Source organism: Eleginops maclovinus, chromosome 20, assembly GCF_036324505.1.
Source record: "Eleginops maclovinus isolate JMC-PN-2008 ecotype Puerto Natales chromosome 20, JC_Emac_rtc_rv5, whole genome shotgun sequence".
Classification (NCBI taxonomy): domain Eukaryota; kingdom Metazoa; phylum Chordata; class Actinopteri; order Perciformes; family Eleginopidae; genus Eleginops; species Eleginops maclovinus.
In genome coordinates this window covers 25117798-25142964 of record NC_086368.1, presented here as the reverse complement: position 1 = coordinate 25142964, position 25167 = coordinate 25117798, and the positions used below count along the sequence as shown (strand labels likewise).

The window sequence follows — 25167 nt, the reverse complement described above, 5'->3', positions numbered from 1 at the left end:
TGTGACAGAATGGGGATGGTGTGTTTGCTAAACCCTCTCACCCTCACAGTCACTAACAGATACAAGGAATAACACTCATAAATCTGGACAAATAGACCTAAAAGCCTGCTGAATGTGTGTGTTTCCAAAGCGGACATGAGACGCCCTCTATGGCTGTACTGAACAGATCAGCCAAATGGGTCCCTATTTCCTCTGAGCGATTGTGTAACAGTTTACCCTTTTGAAAATGTTTCTGAGAAATGCAAAGAGGATCTGCCTCTACTCTTAAGGGATACTAAGTCAGCCCTGCTAAATAAAGCTACAAAACAAAAATAGTGAAAAATACAAACCAGACACAGCCTATAAAATATCTCATAAACTCATTTGAATAACTTATTAATAATGATGGTAATATATTGTTTTACTGAGACAAGTGGATGATTAAGGTAAACAATTGAGGTTGTATGAATGGTTTCGGGAGTAAATACCCTTAAAAGGTCCTGAAAAAACACACCCCTTTAATTTGTGCCTCAAAAGTTAAATAAATGATTCAAATGTTTGTGGTTGAATATTTAACCCTTGCACCATGCACAGCCTCCATAAAATATATGTTTATACTTCAATTATTGAGCTTTTCACCAAACAAAAAGTTTAGATGATTTTTAAAGAACCAAATGTAGTCGTTCACCTAATGTTATTTTGAGAATCTAAAGGGATTTCACTCCTTTATTGCTTAAATAATCAATTGAAATCCCTCAATTATATAATAATCTATTAGTTAAGCCCTTTATTAAGATCACGTGAGGTGTTAATACACACTGTTGACATTTCATTAAATGTCACCTGAAACATATAAAAAACAAAATACTGCAAGTCAGCTTTAATTATTTACAAAAGGCAAATGTTTTGCGAAGACAAATTTTAAGACAAGGATGGGGAGGTCGCAGCTTCCTGCCCGGGGTCTTTGTTTCCTCTCCCCTCATTTCCTGTCTCCCCTCTGCAAACCCCTATCAAAACAAAGTACGACATACCAACATAAACACAAGGCATCCAATGTACAATTTTAACAAACCTTTATTTATGGACAGCCATTCCATATTATAACATATGCAAACACACATATACACACACGCACACACATGGAAAGTGGTTTGAATCAGTCCTATGTTCAAAAGGCAGGCGGTTACAGCAGAAAAATGCACAGTTAATTACAAAAAGAACACTTTTTATTGCTTTTTAACTGCAATATTTTACATCACCCTTAACCTGGATCATTAGATTACAATTAGGGAGAGTTAATACTATTTACACGCATTATTTATTTACATCGCAAAGCCTGAGAGGGGACACGAAAAGCTCAATCTACATTCTCATAGAACAAGACGCCATTCTCAGCACGGGGTTTGTGATAGATTAAATGTGCAGTCTGTGAGGTCAACACCCGTTTTTATCATAAGACCTGAGCCAAAACACCAACAGACCACAAACAAAAGAGAACACACTTCCAATTGAAAGACTTAGAAAAGGAGTATTATTGGTTGAATTACCAACCTCTCACATCACTATGATAAACTGTAATCACAACACTGGTGTCTGAATCCACTTTCAAATCAATGCACATTTATTTTTCCTTAGAAATCTCCACCAAGTATTAGAAAGAGCTTTCTGCACATCTTTCCAGTTTGTGCTTTGAAATGAAGTTTCTGCACTCGGTCAGAAACGTTTCTTATTCTTGTGAAACGAGGAGCTTTCAGTTCAACTACTCAAAACAAAGCTTATTAATCAGACACCATTGTAAGAGTTCTTTTACTTTTTTTTATATTTAAACATTTTCTGTACAGGATGAAAGAAGGCTGTGTCTTTCGTTCACACTCTGACCATAACACACACACACACACACACACACACACACAAACACACACACACTAACACACTTGAATGAGTCCACAATGTCTTTAGATTCGCTGTGCAAGTGAATACTGCAAGAGCCTCACTACCCAGAGGAAGTTAAACCTGTTTTCACATGCAGCCCTGTTAAACATTTTAGTATGAAAATAAAACAGCGAGCCCTAAGGTGATGTGTGTGAGAACCAGGGTCCAAAAGTTTGAGTTGTTTTGAATTTGTTTTTGTGTAACAGAGGTGTAGTCCCCCCCCACCCCCCCCCCCGAGAGTTTCCAGTGTGGTCTGAACAGAAAACAGTGTTTATGCATGATGGAAGGTGTAACTGGAGATGCTGATTCAGCACCTGAGGCGAGTCCCGCGGTTACACCACTCCTTCGATGAAGCTGGTTTCCAGATGCACGATGAGCATCCTCAGGAAGGACATCTCCTTGCGCGTGTTCTCGAAGATGATCCGCGGGTCGTCGGACTGGCAACGCAGGCAGTTGGGGGCCATCACCATGGCCAGGTTGTTCACATCCATTTTTGTTATCGCCACGTTTGATGGCTGAGCAAAAACCTGCAGAGAATCAGGAAGGAGTAGAGAGAAAGCATTTTGTGAGTCACAAATGGTTATCCACAAGCTCAAATATATTCATTTTTAAATAACGTTTAGTTTGAATTGGGTTGTTGTTTTGAATAATTGTGAAGTTGACTGTTACTTGTCTGTAGGAGAGGGCAATGCATTTTTGAAGGTACAATAATTCAAGTTTGAAACAAGCACTGAGAATGTATTATGTAAAAGTTCAAATACAAATGAACAAGTAACAATTACATATATATAATATTTATTTAGAAATTGTTTTAAATTGTTCTTTACTCGGTTAGCAAAAAATACTTTGTGAAAATCAGATTTTTTTAAACCACACAGCATAAAAAAGTGTCAAGAAATAAAAACAATAATAATAATTTGTCTGTGATTCATTTTTAATTACGTGTTGTTCATTTTAATTCTTTCTTTTTTTTAACCATATTTTCTTTAACTGATTATATAATAATCCTTGTATTCCGACAAATGTCTCATTAAAAAGAAAAACTATTTTTTATTCACATACAAAACGTTTTTCCACCCTGACAACCTTTTCACAATTATTAGATAATAATCTCATTCATTTAGAAGAACTTTGAAAATATTGTCCCAATGGGGTCAGTAGAATATGGACCCCGGTTGGGATTATGTATACATCTGTGTCATCATTACCTGCAGGAAGTGGATGAAGTAGCAGAGCACCAGCCTGTTGAGCTCAGGCAGAGACTGAACCACAGCGATGGCCGCCACAGGGTCGTCACAGTTATTCACGCACTGCTTGTAGAAGTTCATCGGGATGAGAGGCTCCTCCAGCTCCCGATACCACAGCTTCATCAGAGAGGCTTGAAGAGGCAAACAGACTTTTAGTATTCATAATCACACCCGACACATAAAAACAGACAAACACAATGAATCATTCCTCACCAGGAACGTTGGGGTCAGAGAGGTTCTCCGGGATCCTCCACTGGTCTACCTGGAGCTTCAACGCGTTCACTTCATCAATGTCTCCAGGCACTCTGAAAATAAAACACCATGTTACACTCAGCGGCCACAAGAGGGAGCCCTGCTTCCATCCCTACAGATCCTCTATGCCCGGTGGCAAACCCATTACTCATGCACAGACAATTGGATTCAAATGGGGCTGGAAAGACTCTGTCCTTTGTTTGCAGGACTTCTTTGGAACAAAACCAAAAAACACAGAATAACACGACCCAACAACACACAGCTGAGGTCAGTCCCCGTGTAGACGGAGATGTTACAGATTCACATTTGCTGCAGAAAGCCCTACACAAACAGGGTTGTAGTTCCTACGCACTCATAGGCTTAATGTAAACACACATTATGAAGTATCAAATTAAACAGTGCTGCTCTCCGGACCAAAGCAGGAGTGTGTTTGTTCTACTGTCTGTTGTACTGTACACAGGGTGGATACATGAGACCACACACATTCTGTTTATAGCTCTTTGCATACGAGAAAGCACATAGAGTGCATAAGTACCGCGCTCAAGGCGAGGCAGGTAATAGAGTGGTGGAGGAATGATTGCTAAAAGTTAGAGAGCAGTTCACAGTGAGCCACTTCTTGTTCTCTACTCACGAGGTCAACGGGTCTCTGAGACCGCTTTTGTTTAGATGCCTGAAGGGGTTTTTTATGTTTGTTCTACCTTCTACAGTAAACACCCCACTGGTGAAAGTCTGAAGCTTGTACATGTCTTAAAAATGGAGGAAGTGGCTAAATGAGACTACTAAACATCATCACGCCAAACACGTGTCTGATTTTAGCTTAGCGCAAAGTCATGTAACTGTGGTGTAGTTCCTTGTTGGCCTACTATAGCTTTTACTTCTGTCGGTTGCACTTACGCTTCAGAAATCACAAAAGGTTCCTTGCTAACATGGAGAGTTTCCCTACTGAACAAATTGAGTAAGTATAACGATCTTATATCCTGTAAAATACTACAATTCCAGTGGAAAAATCTAACTGATTTTAGTCGAGGAAACGTTTGTGACGCTAACGTCTATCTCGGCTTTAAATAGGTCATCACTGCACCACTGTATTGGTCAGTATCTCACCTGAAGATTCCCTCCGTCTGAGCCCCGCCCAGGGCCAGGACATATTGGGAGAGCTGCACCTGCACCCAGGGCAGCTTCCTGTCGGGGAACAGCTCGCTCTGCCGCTCCATCACCTCCTCCAGAGAGCTACCGAACAGGGAGGGAGTGACAATGGCCCGCCTACTATGGTCGATCTCCTCCAAGGTGGGCTTACGTAGACCCTGAGGAGATAGGGGAGGGGAAGATTTACTACCTGCTGTGATACTGCTCCATGATACTAATAATGTCTGCAGCTGCACCGCCATGACTGTGTCTGTGTTTACGTCTGTACCTGTGAGTATCAGTGCACCTGTAATTATGTCTCTGTGTGTGTGACGGCAGCCAGGATGAGTCAGAGGCCAGATCACAACTTTTAAAACTGAAGCGCCTTGTGGTTGTTACCATACCTAGTGATGGGCTCTTTGCTTGTTAATATAGGTGTGTAGTTTACCTATTTCCACATTCATTTTTCTGTGATTTCTCCTCTTTTGTGCCGGTAAATGTTGTATGTATGGTCAATATTCTTATTTTATAATATGGATGTTACATAGAATAGAATTCTCTGTAATATGAAATTGTATTTTAGGTATTGTTTTTTCCTTCCTTAACTAACTGTGACATTTATAATTGTTTTCAAATTCCTTTTCTGTGACTTTTTCAATAATGAGCTTATACTGGGTTGTTGTTTACATAAATGTCATTAAACGATAGTCATTTTAATTCCCTCTGGCTTTATGTGATGCTTTCTCAGGGACTGTCTTGTATCTTAACAGCAACCCCCCTAGGCAGTTAACAGTTAATCAGTTAGTACTTTTTTAATGCATTTTTCTCTTCTTTCTGATCAAACAAAAGTGGGGCTTTAGCATGATTCGTTGTTTTCCCTAGTGACACGTCTGTTCAAACCTTCTGTGTATTGTGTTCAACTAAAACAAAAAGGTGAATATTTTTGTAATGATACATCCTATTGCCATATTTCTGATTCTGATTTTCTTTTAATCTTACCTTTTTGCCCCCTGTGATCGCCACCTTCTGCAGTTTCCGATAGCAGAACTTGGCATATGTGCTGATAGGCAGACCTGCAACACATGAAAAAAACACAGGACTCAGAAACAGCGTACCAAAGTCCAGACAAACACCACGCACAGCCTTGTTTTGTTCGTAAAGAGCCAAGGTAAAACCCTTAAGCAACAGGCATTACCGAACACACACAATAATAAATGATTTGAATTCTTTCCCACAAACAGGACGCGCAGTGTTTTCCCACAGATGTCAAACAGCGTATGAGAGGCAGGCAGCGGTAATGTGAGAGACATGTTGGTGGGATTCTGGCGTATGGGGATTAGAGCCGGCGCGCTGCACTGTCAGGCTGAGGGAAGATTTACTGCTGTCGAACAAAAGAGGCAGGATCCGGCCTGCACACCCAGCATTCAGGTGATTCACCAGCCTACACCGACATAAACAGTTTCAAAGAGAATGAGAAACACACAGTCTGCTAACTAAGAACCTGCTGTAGGCCCAGATCTGTTTCGGGTGTGAACTGACTAAGTCTTTCATGGCTAAGTCTTTCTCGAGCTCCAGTAAAACCTATAGAGTTAGAAATTCTGTACATACCTAGCTCTCAACCATCCAGAAAAACTATAATTGTTGGATCATGTTATGCGCACCCATGAAAAAAATCATCCCCATGTTTCCTTGCTGCGGTTTACGCTACACACTGAGCTCCCATGGGGTTTATTCTCATTCCCATGATCCCTCTACCTGAACCGAGGCCAGATGTAAGAACCCACAGGATTTCAAAAAAGCAACAAACACTTTCCATCATGTTGCTGACAGCCAAAGCCCCCTAGATTTATGACAAACAGGTGACTCCCACTCACCACTGCTGCTAATCTGACCAAGTTCGACTATAATTATGTCTAATTAGAGAGATCGTACCAATAACTCGCTCTTGATCTTGGCAAAGACGGGGCTACTTTTCCCAAGGCTCCAAACATAGAGGCTGTACATTTGCAGAAAAGCAAGAGTGCAGTCGGGAAAGGGTTGACACACTACTCATGGTTTATATTTACATCAGGTTTGATGGGAGGAAAACAACAACAACCTGGCAACCGAAGCCCAGGAGGAAGACGAGCTCATTAGGAGTGAACTGCACCGGGCTGAGAGCGACATGACACCTGTCTATACCCTGAAACTGAATGTGACAACAAAAACACAGAGGAGCTCTTGTGGAGGGGAGGACTTCAGTTCCATTTGTTTATGAGAGTCGACACTAACCCAAGCGTTGGCTGAAACACAGTTTCCCCAGTCCCGGAGCCTAAAGAAGTCAGTTTTTAAAAAGCCCAGACCAAGTCCAGCCTGAAAAGAAGCCTCCAGTTCCCACCATTGTAATTGTGGTAAACCAAATTTTGTTTGAGAGAAACTTTGTGATTTTAGCATTTGCTGACCATTTACTTAATCAAAAACCTATATAACACACTACAGGAAAGGGACCCCCACACCAACAAAGGAGGGCCCTTTTAATATAAACTGTTATTGAATTTCAGTTTTAACTCCATAAAAGAGACGGCAACTTCCGTGAGATTGAAAAACCAAAATTGACAGACTTGGTTGGTCTGGAATTTTGAAAAGAACATGAATTAAATATGTGAGTCAATAAAATGCCTTTCACCCAAACTATTCAGCTTTGGTGTGATGTTAACCGACTGCAGTTGTGGTAGTAAAAGAGGACTTTCCCAATTCAAAGTATTTGAAAATGATGGCTGTTCTTGAACCATGTACTTTGTATGTATTTGTTGCTACCATTTTTTATTTCTTAATACCTGTGCCTAGCAAAAAACAAACTGAAGTAGCTACATTTTCTCTAAAACTGAAATTCTACAAAAAGGAAATGTATGGCCTTGGTTCCCACATGCTGCTCACAGCTGCTCATAACTCCGGTCACACACACTGACCCGGCTCCTCCGTCGAGCGGGTGAACAGCAGCTCTCATTATGTTGTTTTGGTACATGTGGGACTTGTTTTTCTCTCTGGCTTTCATCAAGATTCCTCCGTCTTAAAAGTCCTTGAGTCTTAGTCAGAAATGTTCAGTAAGCTTTCCCTCCGACCTCTTAGTCAGCGTGAGTCACTGGAGTACAATGTGTGTGTGGGGCTGCTGCGAGATGATTGGTTTCATCTCCGGTGACATCATCACCAGAGAGGGGTGCTTTCATGAGCGTCGATGAGTAGGTATCCCCTTTAAAGGATGTCTGACATGCGGGTGGCAGGAGAGACCGCTGACATGACTCACACTGTGCTGCATTGTGTGCATGGAGAACATTCTCGTCCTACATTTGATTTTTTTCAGCTCAACTTTCTGTGAAACCCATTCATTGTTTCTGCAAGAACATCAGCATGTCTTCATCTGACAAACTGCACATTGCTGAATTTTCCATCCCACTCAGAGCTGTCTACAGGGAGCGGTATATTAGATTTGTAAGGGCTCGGACTCTGGACAGCTTTTGAAGAGAGTATAAAAACCTCTCTGGGAGTCGCTCCCCGGCCTACTGTGTTCTGTCTGCAAATAGGAAATACCAGGAAGCCAATGTTCTTAATGTGATATTTGAATGAATTGAATTACCTTCTTCGTCATCCGTGTTCTGTTTCCGCTTCTTTCTGGACTTTGAATTCTTCTTCAGCTTCAGCTCCTGCTGGTCCAGTATGAACTGAGTCACTAAGTAACAGAGAAGACAGCAAAGGTCAAATTTCTGACGGACAATTCGATTTTACAAAAGACTGACAGATTGAATTATCAGCAACAATCCTATTCTTTCTACCATGATCATGCTGATAAAATTACACTTCCAAAAACGAGAAGAGAAAGGGAGGGAAATACAGAGGTGATTTAAATTTAACTTTCAAAGGGATGTGCAGAAAAGAATAGAAAGGTGACCCACCGTCTTCCTCAGTCTGAGACTCACATTTCTTGTCGCTGGTTGGCTCCGTGTGTCTCTGGATGTAGCCCTCCAGGTAGCAGCGGAACTTGGGCGATGGGGCGAAGAACGCCAAGCTGACAGCCATCAGCTCCCACCCTGCCGCCAAGCTCCTGGGGGTGGCGTTTCCTGTGGTCTGCCTCACCAGCTGCACGTAGAGCTCGTCCCGCAGCCCGGGCATGTCCCAGCACTTGGTGATGATGAGGAGGGCGCAGTGGCGGCGGTCCAGACGCGAAGGCCGGTCTCCCATGTAGGCCTGCAGCAGTTTGAACATCTCGCAGGCCTCCTTTCTCACGGCGCGGTTGCTGGTGACCAACATGGGCTTCTTGATGGATCCACGGTTCCACGATAGCATGTTAGCGATGGAGACACGGCGTCTGAACAGGCCCTGCGTGTGCATGTTGAGGTGCTTGCTAGCCCAGTCTTCCATGCCCGTATCAGGAGGGGGGGGCTGACGCAGGGTGGCGTAGGACAGCTGGTAGGAGGATCCTTGAGATCGTCCTCCTGCGCCGTCACTTCCTTCTCTGAGGTTGTGGTTGGCGGGGCGATGAGGGCCCAGGGAGGCGGTGCGTCCGTCCGCCATGCCTTTCTTCCTGCTCTCCAGCTGGGCCTGCAGCTCCAAGGTGCTCGTCTACAGGGGGGACAAGAAGGGAACATGAGCTAGAGAAGAAGAGGTCTACAGAGGAGGTCGTCTGCGTACTGTGGGCGAGGGCAAAATATGAATTCAACATGGATTTAAGAAGATATAGAAAACAATACCCAGCCTAATCGCTTGTTTTTTGGTTTGTCACGTTTGAACACAAGTACAGTCTTTGAGTTTATGTAATTTGCACTGACTAGAATGGGAGTTGCCACAGCTGCTACCAAAGGTGGGAGATGCAGTCCACCCCCCCAGTGAAGTTGTCTCCAAGTGGCAGGAAGTGAGAGAGAGGGACCGTGGGGAGGGGTACAAAGCCCATATTGTATTTTTTCCAAGCTAGAGCAGACGTGATAATACTTCACTGAGGGACGGCACGTTCTCTTTACACATCCATGAGGCGCAGAGCTACGTGGATGCGGAAGACGCATCGGTTAAATCTGAACTGGCTTGGAAAACAATAACGGGGCAAGAAATTTCCAAAGCTCTAATGAACCCTGGCTTCAGGAGCAGGTGACCTACAGTCCTAAAGCAGGATCAAACCAAAAGCTCAGCTCTAGGCCTCCCTGTGGTCCCTGCGGTGGAGTTGACGACTGAGAGGAGGACCTCTAACTCCCTTAATATGAAAGCCAGGCCCCTACACATGCTCTGCAAACAGCCAGGAACAACAGCAGACCAGAGCCAGAATCAGAGCTCAGAATATACTAATGGAACATAAAACGCATCAACAAGTCTTTTCAATGAGACCCCGATGAAATATGGAGCTCAGACAAGCTGGACTTTACATTTTGCCTTTCTCAATCAAATGGAGCAGATGTGAGGCTTGGCTCTGGCAGAGGTTTTATTACGGTGGTTCGGAGTTGATGTGTTCTTTTTAAACGGGTTATAGAGGTCAACTGCAGGAGATCAAATGCAACAAAGCACATATTGAACTAGGGACTGGGAATGTACAACTTTTACTTTCCTTAAATGACACTGCGTTACAGATCACTTGCACCGGCACAGGATGCTTATAGTGAGCATGAGGCACTTTCAACTTTGAAGTCATGCAATATTCATTCATTTTTATTTGGAAATGGACGTTTTAAGTGCATCCTTCTGAACGAGCAAGTTCATGAGGTCTTTCAGAAAGAACAGAATGTTCAAATATGGAAATATGGAGCTGCTCGTACACAGCAAGCCGTAATCTGTGAGTGTGTGTGAGTGGTATAACAGCAGGTCTGAAAAACATTCCAGGACAGACTTAGGGGGCCCGCTCACTGCTCCTTGGCTGTTGTCTAACATGCTTCTTAAGCTACAGTGGTACCAATACGCCGGAGTACCAGCCTACTTCCTCTTCCCACTCCTCATCTCCCCGCAGAGCCCGGGCCATATGGGCCGCAGCAGCCCTCCTTCCTGACCGAGGGAAGCCATGTCCTGAATCTCTCTGGCCTGGCATGCCCGAGCAGAGCTGGCATATGAGCACACAGTACCTGCCGTGCGAAGCAGATGGAGGAGGGTGAGAGATGACAGGTAATGCTGGGACAGTGGCCATTATAGTCAGCAGTGCCCGGCCTCCTACTGCTTAATATCCAGGGGACATTTAGACACTTCAAACTGGAGTGTAAGAGGTAGTTCTCACACAATGAAACAGATAAGCCTTTACAGTTTTTATCCCACTGCTTCTCAATTTCATTTTCATACTTGCAGAGGTGCAGTTGGAGTGTATGGAGGACTGGGGTGTGATTCTGTATCAAGAGGTGATTTAGAGACTCATGCTGCTACTTTTAGAAAAGTTTCATGTTCTTTTTTCTTTAAAACTTTTAAAAAATATTCGTCTTTGATCTTGGATCATGTGTTTTGTCGGGCCTTTGACGTCAAGAAAACACTTCACTGTGGTTCATTCACGTGTTCCTTTTTATTTTAGTGCTCTGCCATGTCAAAAATAAAACTAAATCTGTTTTGTAAATAGTCGAGAAATGTTTTCTTAGACATACAATCCACCTATTCTTTCCCTCACAGCTCCTTGAGGACTAGACAGAATAAATCCAGCCTTTTCAGGAGTGACTCCTTTCATAGAGTCAGACCGAATGATGACACACACACACACACACACACACACACACACACACACACACACACACACACACACACACACACACACACACACACACACACACACACACACACACACACACACACACACACACACACACACACACACACACACACACACACACACACACACACACACACACAAGCCAGGGACTTAAAAAGTCATTGCAATAACTAACTACTAATAACTTTTTTTTTGTAAAAGTGGGGAGGGGGCTTACCTGTGATGGGGGTCCAGGGGTCTCCGGTGAGGACAGGCTGGCCTGGCTGTTGATGCTCAGCTCCAAAGTGTCCACCTTCTCATACGTCCTCTTCTGCCTCCCTGGGATCTCCAGAGGTGTCAGCGCAGGGTTGCCATGGTTACCCGCCCTGTTCAGCGACCGGGCGGCCCCGCTGAGCTCTTCTCGGGAGTCGCATCTGCTCGAAGACCCCCCTCCGACTCCCCCGTACCACCTGAGAGAGTCGGCGGGGGAGCGCGTCCGAGGCACAACAGCCCTCTCCCCGATCTCCGGGTCCAGCCCCGCCCGCACCTCCCTCATGGTGTTGGAGCGACTCACCACCTCCCTCATCTCGGCCATGAGCTTCTCGTTGAGGGCGCACAGCTCCCCGCTGCTGCCTACGGACCCCGGCCTGCCTCCCGCCCCGCCGCCGGCTCCCATCCTCCTCCGGCTCTTACGCCTCAAACTCGGGGAGGGGCCGGTGGAGTAACCAGAGTCCTGATAGTTCGCAGTGGTCTGGGGGGTGGAGGTGGGGAAGTCCTGCGAGGCCTGGCTGCTCTGCCGGCTGTGTCGGGCCTCCATGGCGCGCTGCACCGTGGCCTCCAGGACCCGCCAGCTTTGCTTCTTATCCAGTGTACTGGGGCCCGGGGTGCCTGGTTCTCTGTCCCTCAGCTGACCTCGAGCCTGAGGCAAAGAGTGGGCCTGGAGTTGGGCGTGAGGCGGAGGAGGGGTCAAGACAGGATCCTGCCTGGAGGGAGGGGAAGGGGTGCGGTGGGAGGGGACAGGAGAGCCAGGTAGGAGCCCCTGCTTGGGGTCCACGTTGATCATGTGCTTGATGCACTCCAGACCAGCTGGGCTGTAGTCAGAGGCGGAGGGGTTCCTCCTGTGTCGGGACCCGGGATGGGATGGACCCGGGTGCTGGAGGAGTCTTGGTTTCTGGAGGCTGTGGGTGGGCGTCAGGCGAGACAGATGTTGCCCGTTGTAAAGGTGGGCCCCCTCTACCTCCATGTCTGTGGGAGGTTCATCATATATGGGACATTCTGTCACTGGCTCGTCGTAGATCGGAGTAGTGCAACCATACTGGGGCGAGGCGGGACAGGGAGTGCTGGTCTGAGACCTGTGGAGGAGCGGACTTGGATGGGTACTGTCTGACGTCACCACACAGAAGCTGCCATTGCTGGCCTTCCTCAGGTGGTGGGCCTGCCGAGTGTCAGCTGACATTTTGCCAGAAGGGGTGGTTTTATATCCCTGGGGGGAGCTTATGTGTCCTGCCTGGGCCTTGTTGCCAGAGGGGTGCAGGGTGAAGGTCTTGCTTTGTGAACTGTGCTGGAGCTGCTGCTGCTGCTGCAAGGCTGGGATTGGCTGGCTTCGGCTCATGCTGTTCACCTTCACCAACATGGCTGCCTTAGAACCCGGGGCGGGCTGCCATCTTTGAGATGCATCACTATGAAAGGAAGAGAGCAAAAGAAAAAAATTGTTTTACAAAGAAGCTATATATCAAGTCTAAATAAACACACTCAAGTATAAAAGCTGTTACATCACATTACATTCACCGGCATGAAGTAATTTGCTATTCGGGCTGAGAAATTCAGCAGCAATCCACAAATTCCTCTCCAAACATTTCGCTGACCTCCAAAGACTTGACTCCATTTTTAGTCTGGAAGTCAAAACGGCCTTGTCCAACCCATGAGACAATACCTCCAGTGTGTGTAGAAATACAACACATCTCACTGAGATCCATTCACACTTCTCCCATGTGGGCCTGGCTCTGGAGAACACACACAGGGTAATGTTATATAAGATGATGGCTGGCTGGTTGTGAGTCTGAAGTAGCAAATGTTGGTCTGAATCTCACATGGCATCGGACTCACTGAGTCAATATTTGTGCAGTAAACCGGTAGGCCACATGAAGAGAGGCTGATCTGAGGGAAGCGGGGATTGCAGTAGTTTACAGCTGAGAATATCTTCACTCAGGTCCAAAGGTTAATTCTTCTCCTTTCGGTTGAGCGGCTGGGCTAACTTCAAACCCAATGGCCCACTGCTAATCCCAGCCAACGTAAAACAATCTGCCATCAATCCGGTCACGCTGCCCTGCTCTGCTTCGCTCCACAAGGTTCGTCCCCTCATAATCTTCCCCGGCAATCAGTACTTTTCATTCCTCGACTGATCTGAAAACTTGACCCCTTTAACCTACGCGCCTAAAGCGGGGAATTATTGCACATGGACAAAGTCGGAGTGTGACGCAGCACAGAATACACGAGCACAGGAGATGCTTTATCTCAATCACAGGGTCACAGGTAAATACGTCTGAAGGCAGGAAAGAAGACTTACCTTCTCTCCCCCCCCCCCCCACCCCCCCCCCAACTGACCTCTTCCTAACACTCACTGGGGTAAATAATGAGTTCAAATCCGATCACCTCCTGTCCCAAATCCAAACACTGATCTAGTCGGAGCAAGTGTTGAAAGGCTTCCTTTTCAGAGAGACTTTTAGTAGTGAGTTGTGCAGTGAGAGGACACAGAGCGAGGAGGGAGGAGGAAAGAGGCGGACTCCCTCCCCCCCCCCCTCTCTCTGGAACAATGCTGAAACAATTCCCCAGAGGACCTTGAGCTAACGGCTAACTTCCTTTAGTCCTTCTCGCTACTGCGGGCCATTCTCTCTCTCTGTCTCTCTCTCTCCCTGTGCCTCCCCCGTCCATACAGTGAGTCACACCACTTCAGCAGTTTGAATGTAAACAGGCTCTCATCTTCAAACGGTCCCACAGATACGCCATCCAGACAGTTGTGGTGTGAAGTAACTAAGTAGATTTACTCAAGTACTGTACTTGAGAATTATTTTGAGGTATTTGTGATTTACCTGAGTATTTCAATGTTTTGCTTTTTTCTACTTCTACCCTACTACAACTCAGAGGTAAATTATGTGCTTTTACTCCACTACATTTATTCAATACCTTTAGTAACTTTGTAATTGATCAAAATAAAAATCTTAATAAAAATAAGAAATATACAGAAGTTATAAATAGTGATATAATATAATACAAATGTTCAATGTTAAGTGTAGAGTGTAAAGTGTCTTTGATGCCAATACTTTTGCACTTTTCCTCGAGTAACATTTTGAATGCAATACTTCTACTTGTAACAGAGTATTCCTACACTCAGGTACTTCTACTTTTACTTAAGTACAAGATCTGAGTACTTCTTCCACCTCTGGATCTCAGCCCCCTGGCACAGCATCAGGACAGTTTGCCACAAACACTGTTGTTGGGAACGCTCCAACAGCCCCCACCCCACTGACACCAAAGTTTACTGCCTAAATAACAGATAACAAACACAGACGGACACGTGTGAAGACAAGCAGCTCAGAGGGATAGGATTCACCTCAAACCACCAATGTTTAGTTGTTACAAGGAAGTGTCTAATGGTTACGAGGTGGGGGGGGCGGGGTTTGATAGGTGACAGCTGTAAACATGAGAAGCCACTGTTTGTGCTCTTTGAAACAGTGTATGTTTTCTCACTGTCTAGCAGTAGGAGGTGGCACAAATGCTACTACATCATTCCCACCCTCAGCAGCTGAACGTTTAGCACCGGTTTGCTATGGCAGCACCGGCTCACACGTGGAACATCAAGGCGTCTCTTATGATTGGGTTTGGCCAAAGAACACAGCGGACCTCACACATAAAACCACAATAATCAAATTCCCCTTTCTATTATCCACAAGCAAATCCAACTCTGTTGTCAAAACTGTCGAAGAAAAACATCGGGCTGTCTTTTCTCGGTGGGTGGGTGACGCATTTTATGAGGGCTGACCCTGAGATAGTAGTGACCAGCACTTCCTGTCCGAGGAGGACCTCCGGAAGGTTGTAGAGAAAGCTTCTCCGCATGCTACGCAAACAGGAAATGCCTAATGTAAGGCTCACACACTGCACCAGGGCGGAAGAGCGGGCTACATTTTAATTATAGGGAGCTTATACAGCTTTACAACATGGTTCCCAATATATATTCAAAATTGAATATCTTCCTTTAACATTATGTCCGAAATAACAGGACATTGTTTTTTTGATACTTCTCCTGTATATCTAGAGATACATTCAGCAGCCACGTCGAACACTATACTCCTCAGGGACTGAAACTGAGCACTGGCCTGTGAAGAAGTGCAGCTCAGTGTTGGGAGAGAGGGATTTTGTCCGGCTTTGTCTCTGTTGTCTGAACACCATTGTCCCGCTCAGACACAGCAAAGGTCTCACATGTTCCCCCCACCTCCGCACTGGCACATTACGCCGGGTATCAGCAGGGAGTTCGGTGTGGCGATGATCACTGCGATTGCATTGCATCCAACAAGTAAAGCTTTACAGTGTCTTCAATTTCCATCCAAAGCCTCTAATCCCATTACACAGCTACAGCAACACTTGCATATCAGTAAACCTCGGATAAACCCCGAACCAAGAGAGAGAAGAAGACGGCACAATATATTTCATTTAATTGAATGTTATTTATTACACACTCAATGTTAAAAATGGGCCCTTCATAGTGTATATTTGACAGATACTCTTCAGATATACTGTATATCTTTTCCGGCCAATATGTATATATTTGACTTGTAATTTGTGCTTTATTTTCTATTGTTTATTTGTTATGTTTATTTCATACTCATTTTCATTTTCACATTGTGTGGAATGCCTTGTTGACATGCTGCTGTGACGGATCCCAAGTTGGGACCAATAAAGTAGATCTTATCTTATCTTACAATACAACGGGGGTGGGGGTCTGTGGGGGAGGGGGGAGGATTGGAGGGGTTAAGGAGAACAGAGTTAGAGAGACAAGAGAGGAGGGTGTGAGCATGTGTAAATGAGAAGGGGTGGGGGATTAGTCGTGGGAGAGTGCAGCGAGGGAATGAGCGGGAACGTTGGCATTCCTCGGGGCTCATTCAGAGCGGGAGGGGGGGGCCTCACACAATGCATCGCTGTGCCATCGTCACGGAGACGCCTCTCCTGAACGATAGCAATTGAGGAGGTGGGAGAGAAAGTTGATAGGGAGGAGGATGAACCTGAAAAAGCCATCTTTAACCTCCAGAGTCAGACGAGAGAATAGACAGGCGCAACTCAACGTAACTCAAGCAGATATGGAGATACTTGTTTATTTTGTGTGTTTTTTATACTTTTGCTTTCTAAAAAAACGTTTGCTATTCAAAATAATAAAGCACTGAATGATTTTGAGCCAAAACACATTTCTGATCTCCTGCTACATTATGAACCATCCAGATTATCAGGTCGTCTGGGACGTGTCTGCTTTCTGTCCTCAGAGTCAGAACTAAACATTGCGTTCAGTTATTATGCTCCAAAAATCTGAAATAAACTACAACTTTTAAATCCAGGCTGAAGACTTTTCTTTTTGCCGCTGCTTTTAATTGAACTATTCATATTTTATACTGCACTGTAACTTTTACTCCAGTATTTTAAACCTTTTTTCTATATTAGCTTGTTTTAATGTGCTTCCCCTGCACTATTCCTAAACGCTCCGAAAGCTTTTCATTTTTGTAAGGCACTTTGAATTGCCTTGTGTTGAAAGATACTACATTAATAAACGTACCGTTTCCTAAAAATTCCCCAACACGGAAACAGAAATTAAAACCAAAACTTTAACGTTCTGTCTTTAGTTGGCTGAGAGAACACTTCACATTTGGGGAGATTTCATTTTAATGTATTTTTCCTTAGTTTTCCCTAAAGTCTGTCTACAGTTAAGCCCACCATTCCTTGAACTTAACTTGGTTCACACTCTCCTCAACGATAGCAATTGAGGGGGTGGGAGTTGATAGGGAGGAGGCTGAACCTGAAGGAGCCATCTATAACCTCCAGAGTGAGGCAAGAAAATACAGAGAGTCTTGCGTAACTGTCTGTGAACAGGCCTGGACTTTACTCGAATCATAATGAAAGTTGTTTGGAAAGGGTGTGTTGCCTGTCAGTGGATTGAGTGTTAGCTCAAGGTGGGGATTATGCACAAGCAATTCATCACAGGAGGTTTAAAGACATATGATAATTATCTCCGGGAGTGTAAGAAACTCTTAAGATTTGTCGAAATTTCTCGCTGTTTGGAAAAGAGATCATCTCCGTTTCAAGCACACGTGATTAGACACACACAGCACATGTGAACACACCTATTATATGTCCACAAACCTCTTCATTCAGAGGCTGGAGCTAGCGTATGAGAAGAAAGTAAAGAAAAGCAAGTTAAAATGAAGTTAGAGGAAAAGGGTAATCTGATTGTCCTCTGGGGCAGCAAATCAACTTAAAGGTCAGCGAATTTCAATTAGTCTCAGCAGCTCTGGTGTCTCACATTCACAAACACAGTACCAGACCCCTCAGTCACTGTCCTGCATATGTCTGTGGTCAGGTCGTCTCCAGAGCCAACTAATTATACTACTGGGACTCTGCTGTCAGCAGATGTTCTGTCTCTTCTTACTTTCCTGCCTGGAATAACTGTTGTTGGAAAAGCCATCAGCTGAGTCACTTCAGCGGATAGGGATATGGATTTGAAAGCTCTTAAATATACCCCCCGGGAATAGTAGGGTCTGAAAAACAGGGGTTATTATTAACATTGGCTTCACAGGAAGAGGATATGAGGTCGTACAGGCCAAGCTTCTGCTGCATAAACACCTCAGAGCACAAGCCAATGGGATCACTGCTCTCAGCGAGGAGGAAGGAAACCGAGAAGACAAAGAGGATTCGCTGAGGACGTCATATTCACGTTACCAATGGTCAAAGCGGTCTGTCGTTCTTCACACTTTTGAAACGCTCTGCCATGTAGACCCAACATTCTCCCAAGAGCGACAGCAGCGAGGAATAACTCTGACGGGAAGAAACCTCGAACAGAACCAGGCCAGCTGTCCTGTAACAGCTGAACTGATGCACCTCCCTCCTCTGAGCCAGGAGGTCTACCAGTTGTGCATGTCTGTGGCTCCCGTAGTGGAGCAATGGGCTGGGTCAGAGGACAGCCACCAAGATCATTGACAAGGGATGAGGCCAAACCCAGAGAGATTCCAGAGAGACCCGCCTCTGGAATTTGAAACTGAATCTGAGCCTCTTTCTGTCAGGGCAGCGCCCATTAAAGCACAATCTTTGATTGACATGGTTAAACTGCCATACAGAGACAAAGACTGTTCCAGTGTGTTTCAGGTTTTAGAGATACGATCAGGGACGCTAAAGGGCAGAAAAACAACAATATTTGTTACCAGTAAGGCGCCATGTGGTATGAGATATAGAAGAAATATATCAGAGAAGCGAGAGGCAGATTTATTCACTATAAAATAAATCCAAGATATTTGTATACCCGTAACTCAATAAACTGGATCTCATAAAGACAGTTTATGTTGGAAATATCCCATGGTTTCTCCGTGAAATGTTATGGCATATATGGGTGAGTGGTTAGAATTTCTACTGCCCAGATCACAAAAGTTATTTCTCTCTGGGGAAAAAAACTTTAGTGCAGCAGTTGGATCGTTTCTTTTCGAGGTAAAGGTCCTGGTTATCGCAATGAACATGTGATTAATAGCAGATTGGTTGCGGTTGGAGTAAAGAATATACCATATCAGAGCAGATCCCTCCTAACGCCTCAAGTCCACTAGTTGAACGATAATTACAAAAACGAAAAGGCTAAAATGTGTACAGTATATATCACACCTTTGTTATATCCGCCCAAGTTAGTTTATATGTAGAAAACAATGTGAATGTTCATTTATGTAAAACCAGCTTACTTCAGTGTAACATGTCATTGTGCTTGCCGCCCTCTACGAAAGTCCTTTATATTATTGTAACCAAATGAGCGCGTTTAGCATATCCATTCCAATCCAAAACATTTAATACAATTGTAAATGATATATTTAATGGAAACCCAGTAAGCCGCCCTGATTAATACCATCTCTGCACGGTTATAGTAAGCTGCTGCAGTCAAGGCTGAATGCCTAAGGTCAGTTCACATGTGGTATCATTGGTTCTCCATGAAAACACTGGAGATATGTTACCGTACCACAGCACCATATGGAAGTTAACCATAAAAGCAGCGTTTCAAGGATTTCTAAAATAAAACAAAAGAGGTTTTTTGGATACACCGCTTCAGTGAGACACATAACATTGTAACTCTATAATCTAGTTCTCGAGAATACCATAAACTTTGAATAAAAAAGACAGAAAAGAATGTGGAGAGAAAAGGCACTGAGAGGTAAAAACTAAATAAGGACATTGTCACCGTTAACCAAAGCTCTTAGGCGCATAACAGGATCAAAAGTTCCAAGTGCAACTTTTTCGCAAAAGGTAACAAAAAGAAGGCAGACTTAAAACACCATCTGGATAGAGCTGAAAATGAGCTTACCTCACCTGGGAGTGTAGAGATGAAACATGTCTTTACAGAATGTGTAAAAGGCTTTGTGGTTCGTCCTCAGAGTGGCACAGAGATGAAAAGCATGAGAGGCTTGTGCTCTCGCAGTAAACATGCAGACAATGTGCGACTCATTAAAAACGTTATAACCTTATCTACCCCATAAGACGCCCCCTTGTTTCGTAAATAAAGCCACTCACGGTGATTTCTCTTACATGACTCATAGCAGAAGCAGGTTTATAAATACTTTTGCTTTCGTTTACATTTTCAAAACTCTCCAAAAAATTCCCCAACAAAGAAACTGAAATTGAAATGAAAATAATATGTTTACCAAGACATTTGGAGAGATTCCATAAGTTTCCCTAAAGTCTGTCTACAACATTCCTTGAAGAAAACTTGTTGCACATAATCTCCTCTTTAAGTAGAAGCTGACTCAATTTTGGTACAATAACAAACAAACAAAAGAACCCAGACAGATTAGAGGTTTACGCACTGATGCCTCTAACTATTTCTCCATCTTTTTAAAGCTAGTCAGCAATCAGGAAAAATGTGTAATGTCCGCGTGACTGTTGTAGATTGAATGCTGGTGCACCGCTATATCATTACATGGCTAAATGAGAGAGAACATACAAGTCATTTGGTGTTCTTCTCCATTCAGTAGACTTGTACCCCGGTGGTACAACTGGGTTTAAGTGAGAGCCTTTGTTCCCTTTAGTGGCCCATTATACACCCCAGGTCGGCTCATGAGACAAAAGACTGCTGTGACCATAATGTGAACCACCTTGGGTTGCTTCTGGGTTGTCTTACACACCATGCTGTCATGTGTCCTCAGCAGACTTTCAACATCCACTCAGCAGGTCTCCTGTAACTGAAAAGCTCACTGAAAGGGATCCCACACAGGGTGAAGACGGACACAGGTCACACACCATCTAAGCTGAAATCCCATACAGATGTTATCTGTTTGATGACACATACACACTTGTGCATTGAGTGGGAGGTGAAATTCAATACAAATGTTATAAGCTAGTTGATGTGGAACACCTGTAGGTCTTCAATCGTGGCAAGAGATCAATGTGTCAGTTTCCTGTGCCTGTAACCACATGTGACTGACATGTTTTGCCCTGGAGACCAAGGTACTTCCCTGATGAGCTCCACAGACTTAAAGTACCCAGAAATTCCCAGGAAACGTGATAAGGCTGGGCCATTGAGTAACATATTTGGCACTTGAGTCCATACATGTGTGTGCTACTATAGGCACGAACATAGACAAAGATACGAGCCTCACAAAGACGGGGAGAAGGAAAGGAAGCAGCACCAACCAACCAGAGCTTAGAATAACACACAGGGTGTGTTGTGTGAACATTTTGGAAACTCTTCTATCTGTTATGAACAGATCTATTAATAACTCAGAACAAAAGGAAAAGGTTGTTGGAAGAACTGGGATTGTCCCATCTCCACAAAGCACAGCATTGTTTTTCAAACGGTCATAAGTTAATCAAATTCATCCCCGCTGACATTCAACATAGAAGACAAAAGGGAAGACAAAAGGAACATGTGACGACATGCCAAAAATAGACGAGACGTTCAAACCAAAAAATGAAAAACGCCTTATGAAAGGAAATAACGTGAGCATAAAAAAGGAAGCTGATAATCTCATGAAAGCCCCTAACACTCCTCCGTTTTAGGTGGGACAGAACAAACCACAACGGCAGACCGTATTCAAACTGCCTCTATGGCCCCATCTCCCCTACCCATTGGTTCTTGTCATTATTAATCAGGCAGGGCAACAACCGAAGACAAGCATGTCTCAGAGTTTGTTTTCATCCATTTTGAGCTGTCACATTCCACCGTCTCTGTGCATTTTGTAGTGGTATCTAATTACCTGCTAAAAATGGAGGCTGGTGAGCATGTGAAGAACCATATGGCTAAGTAGGGTGACCAGCCTCTATGGGATAAATACTCCTCTGCTTTACTCTGAAGAACACAGCTGGCTATTGTTAAAGGCAGAAGAAGGCTCTGTGAGAGGTTGAATCATTGGGGAGAGTTTAACACTCCCCATACACACCAGTAATGCAAGAAGGCCTCCAGTAGTGTCATTCAACAGCCGTGGAGGAACAATTAGTTCCCCCTCCACCTTTACGTAATCTCAGAGGATCGGAGGGTCAGGGGAGAGACCTCCTAAGAGCCATGTTGAGGTTCGAGGAAGAACCGGAGCAGAGCCTCTGCAAACCAGCAGGGTTTGCCTTGTTTATAGGCGGCTGGAATGTGGCGGTTCTGCTTGCTATTAACCACAGACAACACTCTCTCACATGCCTCTCATGCATGCACATTTAAGCTCTCACCCATTTGGGGCGTAACCAGTCCTTGATGGCCTGGGGCCTATATTTGTTTGGGGAAAATTAAATGGGCATCGGAGCACAGCAGGGTGGTTGTGAGCAGACAGAAGGACACTGAGTCGGCCTCGGTGAACCTCTGCCAGAGGAAACACAAGTGGCATGTCGGGAATCTTGCTTGGAGGGATGAGACGGTGGTTTGGACGGGGCCACGACTCCGAGCACATGATGGGGTCTCTGAATGACTTACTGTTAGGGGCCGTTCTACCCCACTAACCCTAGCGTGAAGGGGGGGGGGGTGGACGTTGTGCTCTTGATATAACTGACCCGTTCTCCCCATTTGGTAGCGATTTGCTGAAATGGCTTAGCACGCTTCAGAGGCTGCCATATGGAAACATTGGACATATGGAATGTTCAGATAAGTGAGAAGGAAAATAAAAAGGCAGTTTCAGTTCAGCCTGAGCGGTCAAAAGTCAAAATAATCCTGCGAGTTCTCAAAGCAGAAGCATTTGAAAGTCATTACGGCTCACTATGCCACATGCTGCGATGACTATCACATTTCCTTACTCTCTCCTGGTAACTTGATCCCTTAACGATTACAGTTCCAGACTTACTGTAGGGGCTACTGAACGCTTGGTCAAGCTTACCTCTGGGGGTCTTTGCTGCCGTCTGTGCTGTTCTCACTGCTGCTTCCGTCTCCCTGATGTCTCGTTTCCTCTGCCGGGTCTAGCTCGGGGGTGTCTCTCTCATCTTTGGTGTCCGGAGCTCCGGGGACAGGGCTGTCTCCGTCCTGCTCGGGTAGAGGTGTGAAGCGGCCCTGGCTCCCTACGCTGCTGATACTCCCCGTGGTCCCGTGGTGGTTCCTGTCCACGCTGCCTCCGGCCCGCTTGGCCTCACTGCATCGCCTCATGGCCTGAAGCTGGGAGAGCGGCACTATATCAGCGCCCTGGGGTCGATGCCAGACCGTGCGCCCCCCGGTGGAGTTATAGTAGTAGAAGCGGCCACTGTGGTGGTCGAACAGCTCCCACCACTGGTTACCGTCCGCCTGCCGGACAGGAACACCTGAGGGGGCTTCCCAGCCGCACTCCCCACTGGTCAAGTTCACATACATGCGCTCACGGGAGCGTGGCTCCAGGATCTCCACCCAATCAGCACTGGAAGAAAAAAAGACAGGATCAGAATCAGAGTTCCTTCATTAGTCCCACAGCGGGGACATTTACTATGTTACAGCGAAAGCAGCATAGCAGGTAAAAAAGGCAAGCAGTTACACAAGAGAAAATAAGTAAACAACCATGGCTGAAAAACGAGTAGCAGCAGTTTAAAATAACTAAGTGACATAACTAACGTATTAAAGTAATGAGACGTTACAACCAACGGGATAAGATGATTCATTCGAGGCCACAGTGACGCCTGAGTACTAATCAACCCGACAAGCAGTAAACAACTCACACTGCTAAACAGACTGAGAGGCCCAAAGAGGCACACTGTCCATATGGAGAGAGTGTCAATGCTTGTGTCCCCTACATGCATCCATCTGTGTGTGTGTGTGTGTGTGTGTGTGTGTGTGTGTGTGTGTGTGTGTGTGTGTTAGCAATGATGTCATCCCTTTGGTAGGCAATGGAGCAGCAGGAGCAGTGTGTGTGTGTGTGTTTCCTCAATAAGGGGACAGGTGGACTCGCTCAGTGAGACATCAGGCATGGAGTCAGCAGGGCCCCGAAGAGAGCCATACGCTCTGAGTGCTACTAACGCAAAAACCACCGAGCTTAGCTACAATCACAGAGCCGCAACAGCCAGCTCAGCACAATACTCACAGACAACAAAAAAGAGACAGCGGAGAGGGGCGGTGCGAAAACAGAATTAGAGGCTGAGAGAAAGACAGAAAAAGACAACCTACATTGCAGAAAAGTATACGCAAAAGGGGAGGATAATGGGGACAACCGATTACACGCAATTAGACCATGAACTGAATTTCAGAGAAATTATAGGACACTATCTCAAAGTGTGTGGCATATTACAGTGGAATGATATCACCCTGTATGTGCTGAGGCTATCTACATCAGGGTCAATAAATATGTCCAACAAATAATTGAGGTTTGCAGGTTTGCTGGTGCTTTATATATCCAGGTCATGCTACTCTTGAAGTGGACACCATTATGTCTCCTTTGATCTAGTTCCTAATGCAGGTCTTAACTGTGCCAGCAAATCCATGTGGGAACAGGAACACTGCAAACAGCCAGTCCTTTCCCCAGACTCACAGGAGATGTGTAGATCAGACCCACAGAAAGGACTCAAGATATCCAACAAATCTCAATGCTCGCTTTTCATCTCACATAATGACTACTTGGAGGTTTTGGCAAAGTTGGGTCATTTGTCATCCCCAGTATCCCACCCCATTGTAGCCTAGAATCTGTGGTAGAAAAGTGCCAGTGTGGAGGAATTAGTGTCACAACAATCCGCCACAGGTTTGGATACATTCCCAGCTTTCTCGGGACAGAGAGGCTTTTCTTCTCACTGTCACGGCTGATTGTGAGTCTGCTGTCCGGACTACCTGTGATGATCCCAAGGGGCACGGAGCTTAGCGTGGATAAGAGAGCCGACAGTGTCCATCACATGACCGCCATTCGTTCCTCATGTGCCTGCCAAATCAACCCTATGTGTGCGGCCCCGGCCTCTGAAATAGGCACAAAGGAGCTCGGTGCCACACAGGTCTGCCAGGGTTACAATGTCACCGTGTTGGCCATAACTCAATGGGAACAACAACTGCTCTCCATTTTAACTCCAAAGCTTAGACTACCTGTTCATCATGTATGAAGTATCAACCTGCATCTTTTATGTGCTGCCAGTACCAGCGCTCTGTAGATCCATAACTGCCAGGTAAACATAGAAAGAACATGGGGAGTACATGGATGCTTTTCCCATACTGTCTTCCCATGTATGCTGGGAAGCCATCTGCTCCAATCCCTCACAGCAGGCAAGCAACCCTGACCTTTCAACATGGAGGGTGATGTTATACTCTGTTTT

General features: G+C 45.1%; 1 protein-coding gene across 5 annotated transcripts in view; it reads right to left on the bottom strand.

Annotated features, from left to right (window-relative positions):
• Positions 1–1035: 1035 nt before the first annotated feature.
• Positions 1036–25167, bottom strand: part of arhgap46a (Rho GTPase activating protein 46a) — a 36965-nt gene continuing 12833 nt past the window's right edge. The window contains exons 2-10 of one of the 5 annotated variants that reach the window (XM_063911159.1): positions 22794–23300; positions 11453–12893; positions 8465–9131; positions 8149–8241; positions 5535–5608; positions 4515–4714; positions 3372–3463; positions 3120–3289; positions 1036–2438 (exon numbers count right to left, since the gene is read on the bottom strand). In XM_063911159.1, the coding sequence (XP_063767229.1) occupies positions 2244–2438; positions 3120–3289; positions 3372–3463; positions 4515–4714; positions 5535–5608; positions 8149–8241; positions 8465–9131; positions 11453–12893; positions 22794–23300 (3439 nt within the window). In that variant the 3' untranslated portion in view covers positions 1036–2243. Of the gene's footprint in view, positions 2439–3119; positions 3290–3371; positions 3464–4514; positions 4715–5534; positions 5609–8148; positions 8242–8464; positions 9132–11452; positions 12894–13835; positions 13929–19807; positions 20025–22793; positions 23301–25167 lie in introns of those variants that run through there. The other 4 variants (XM_063911160.1, XM_063911161.1, XM_063911162.1 and 1 more) reach the window with 4 other exon arrangements.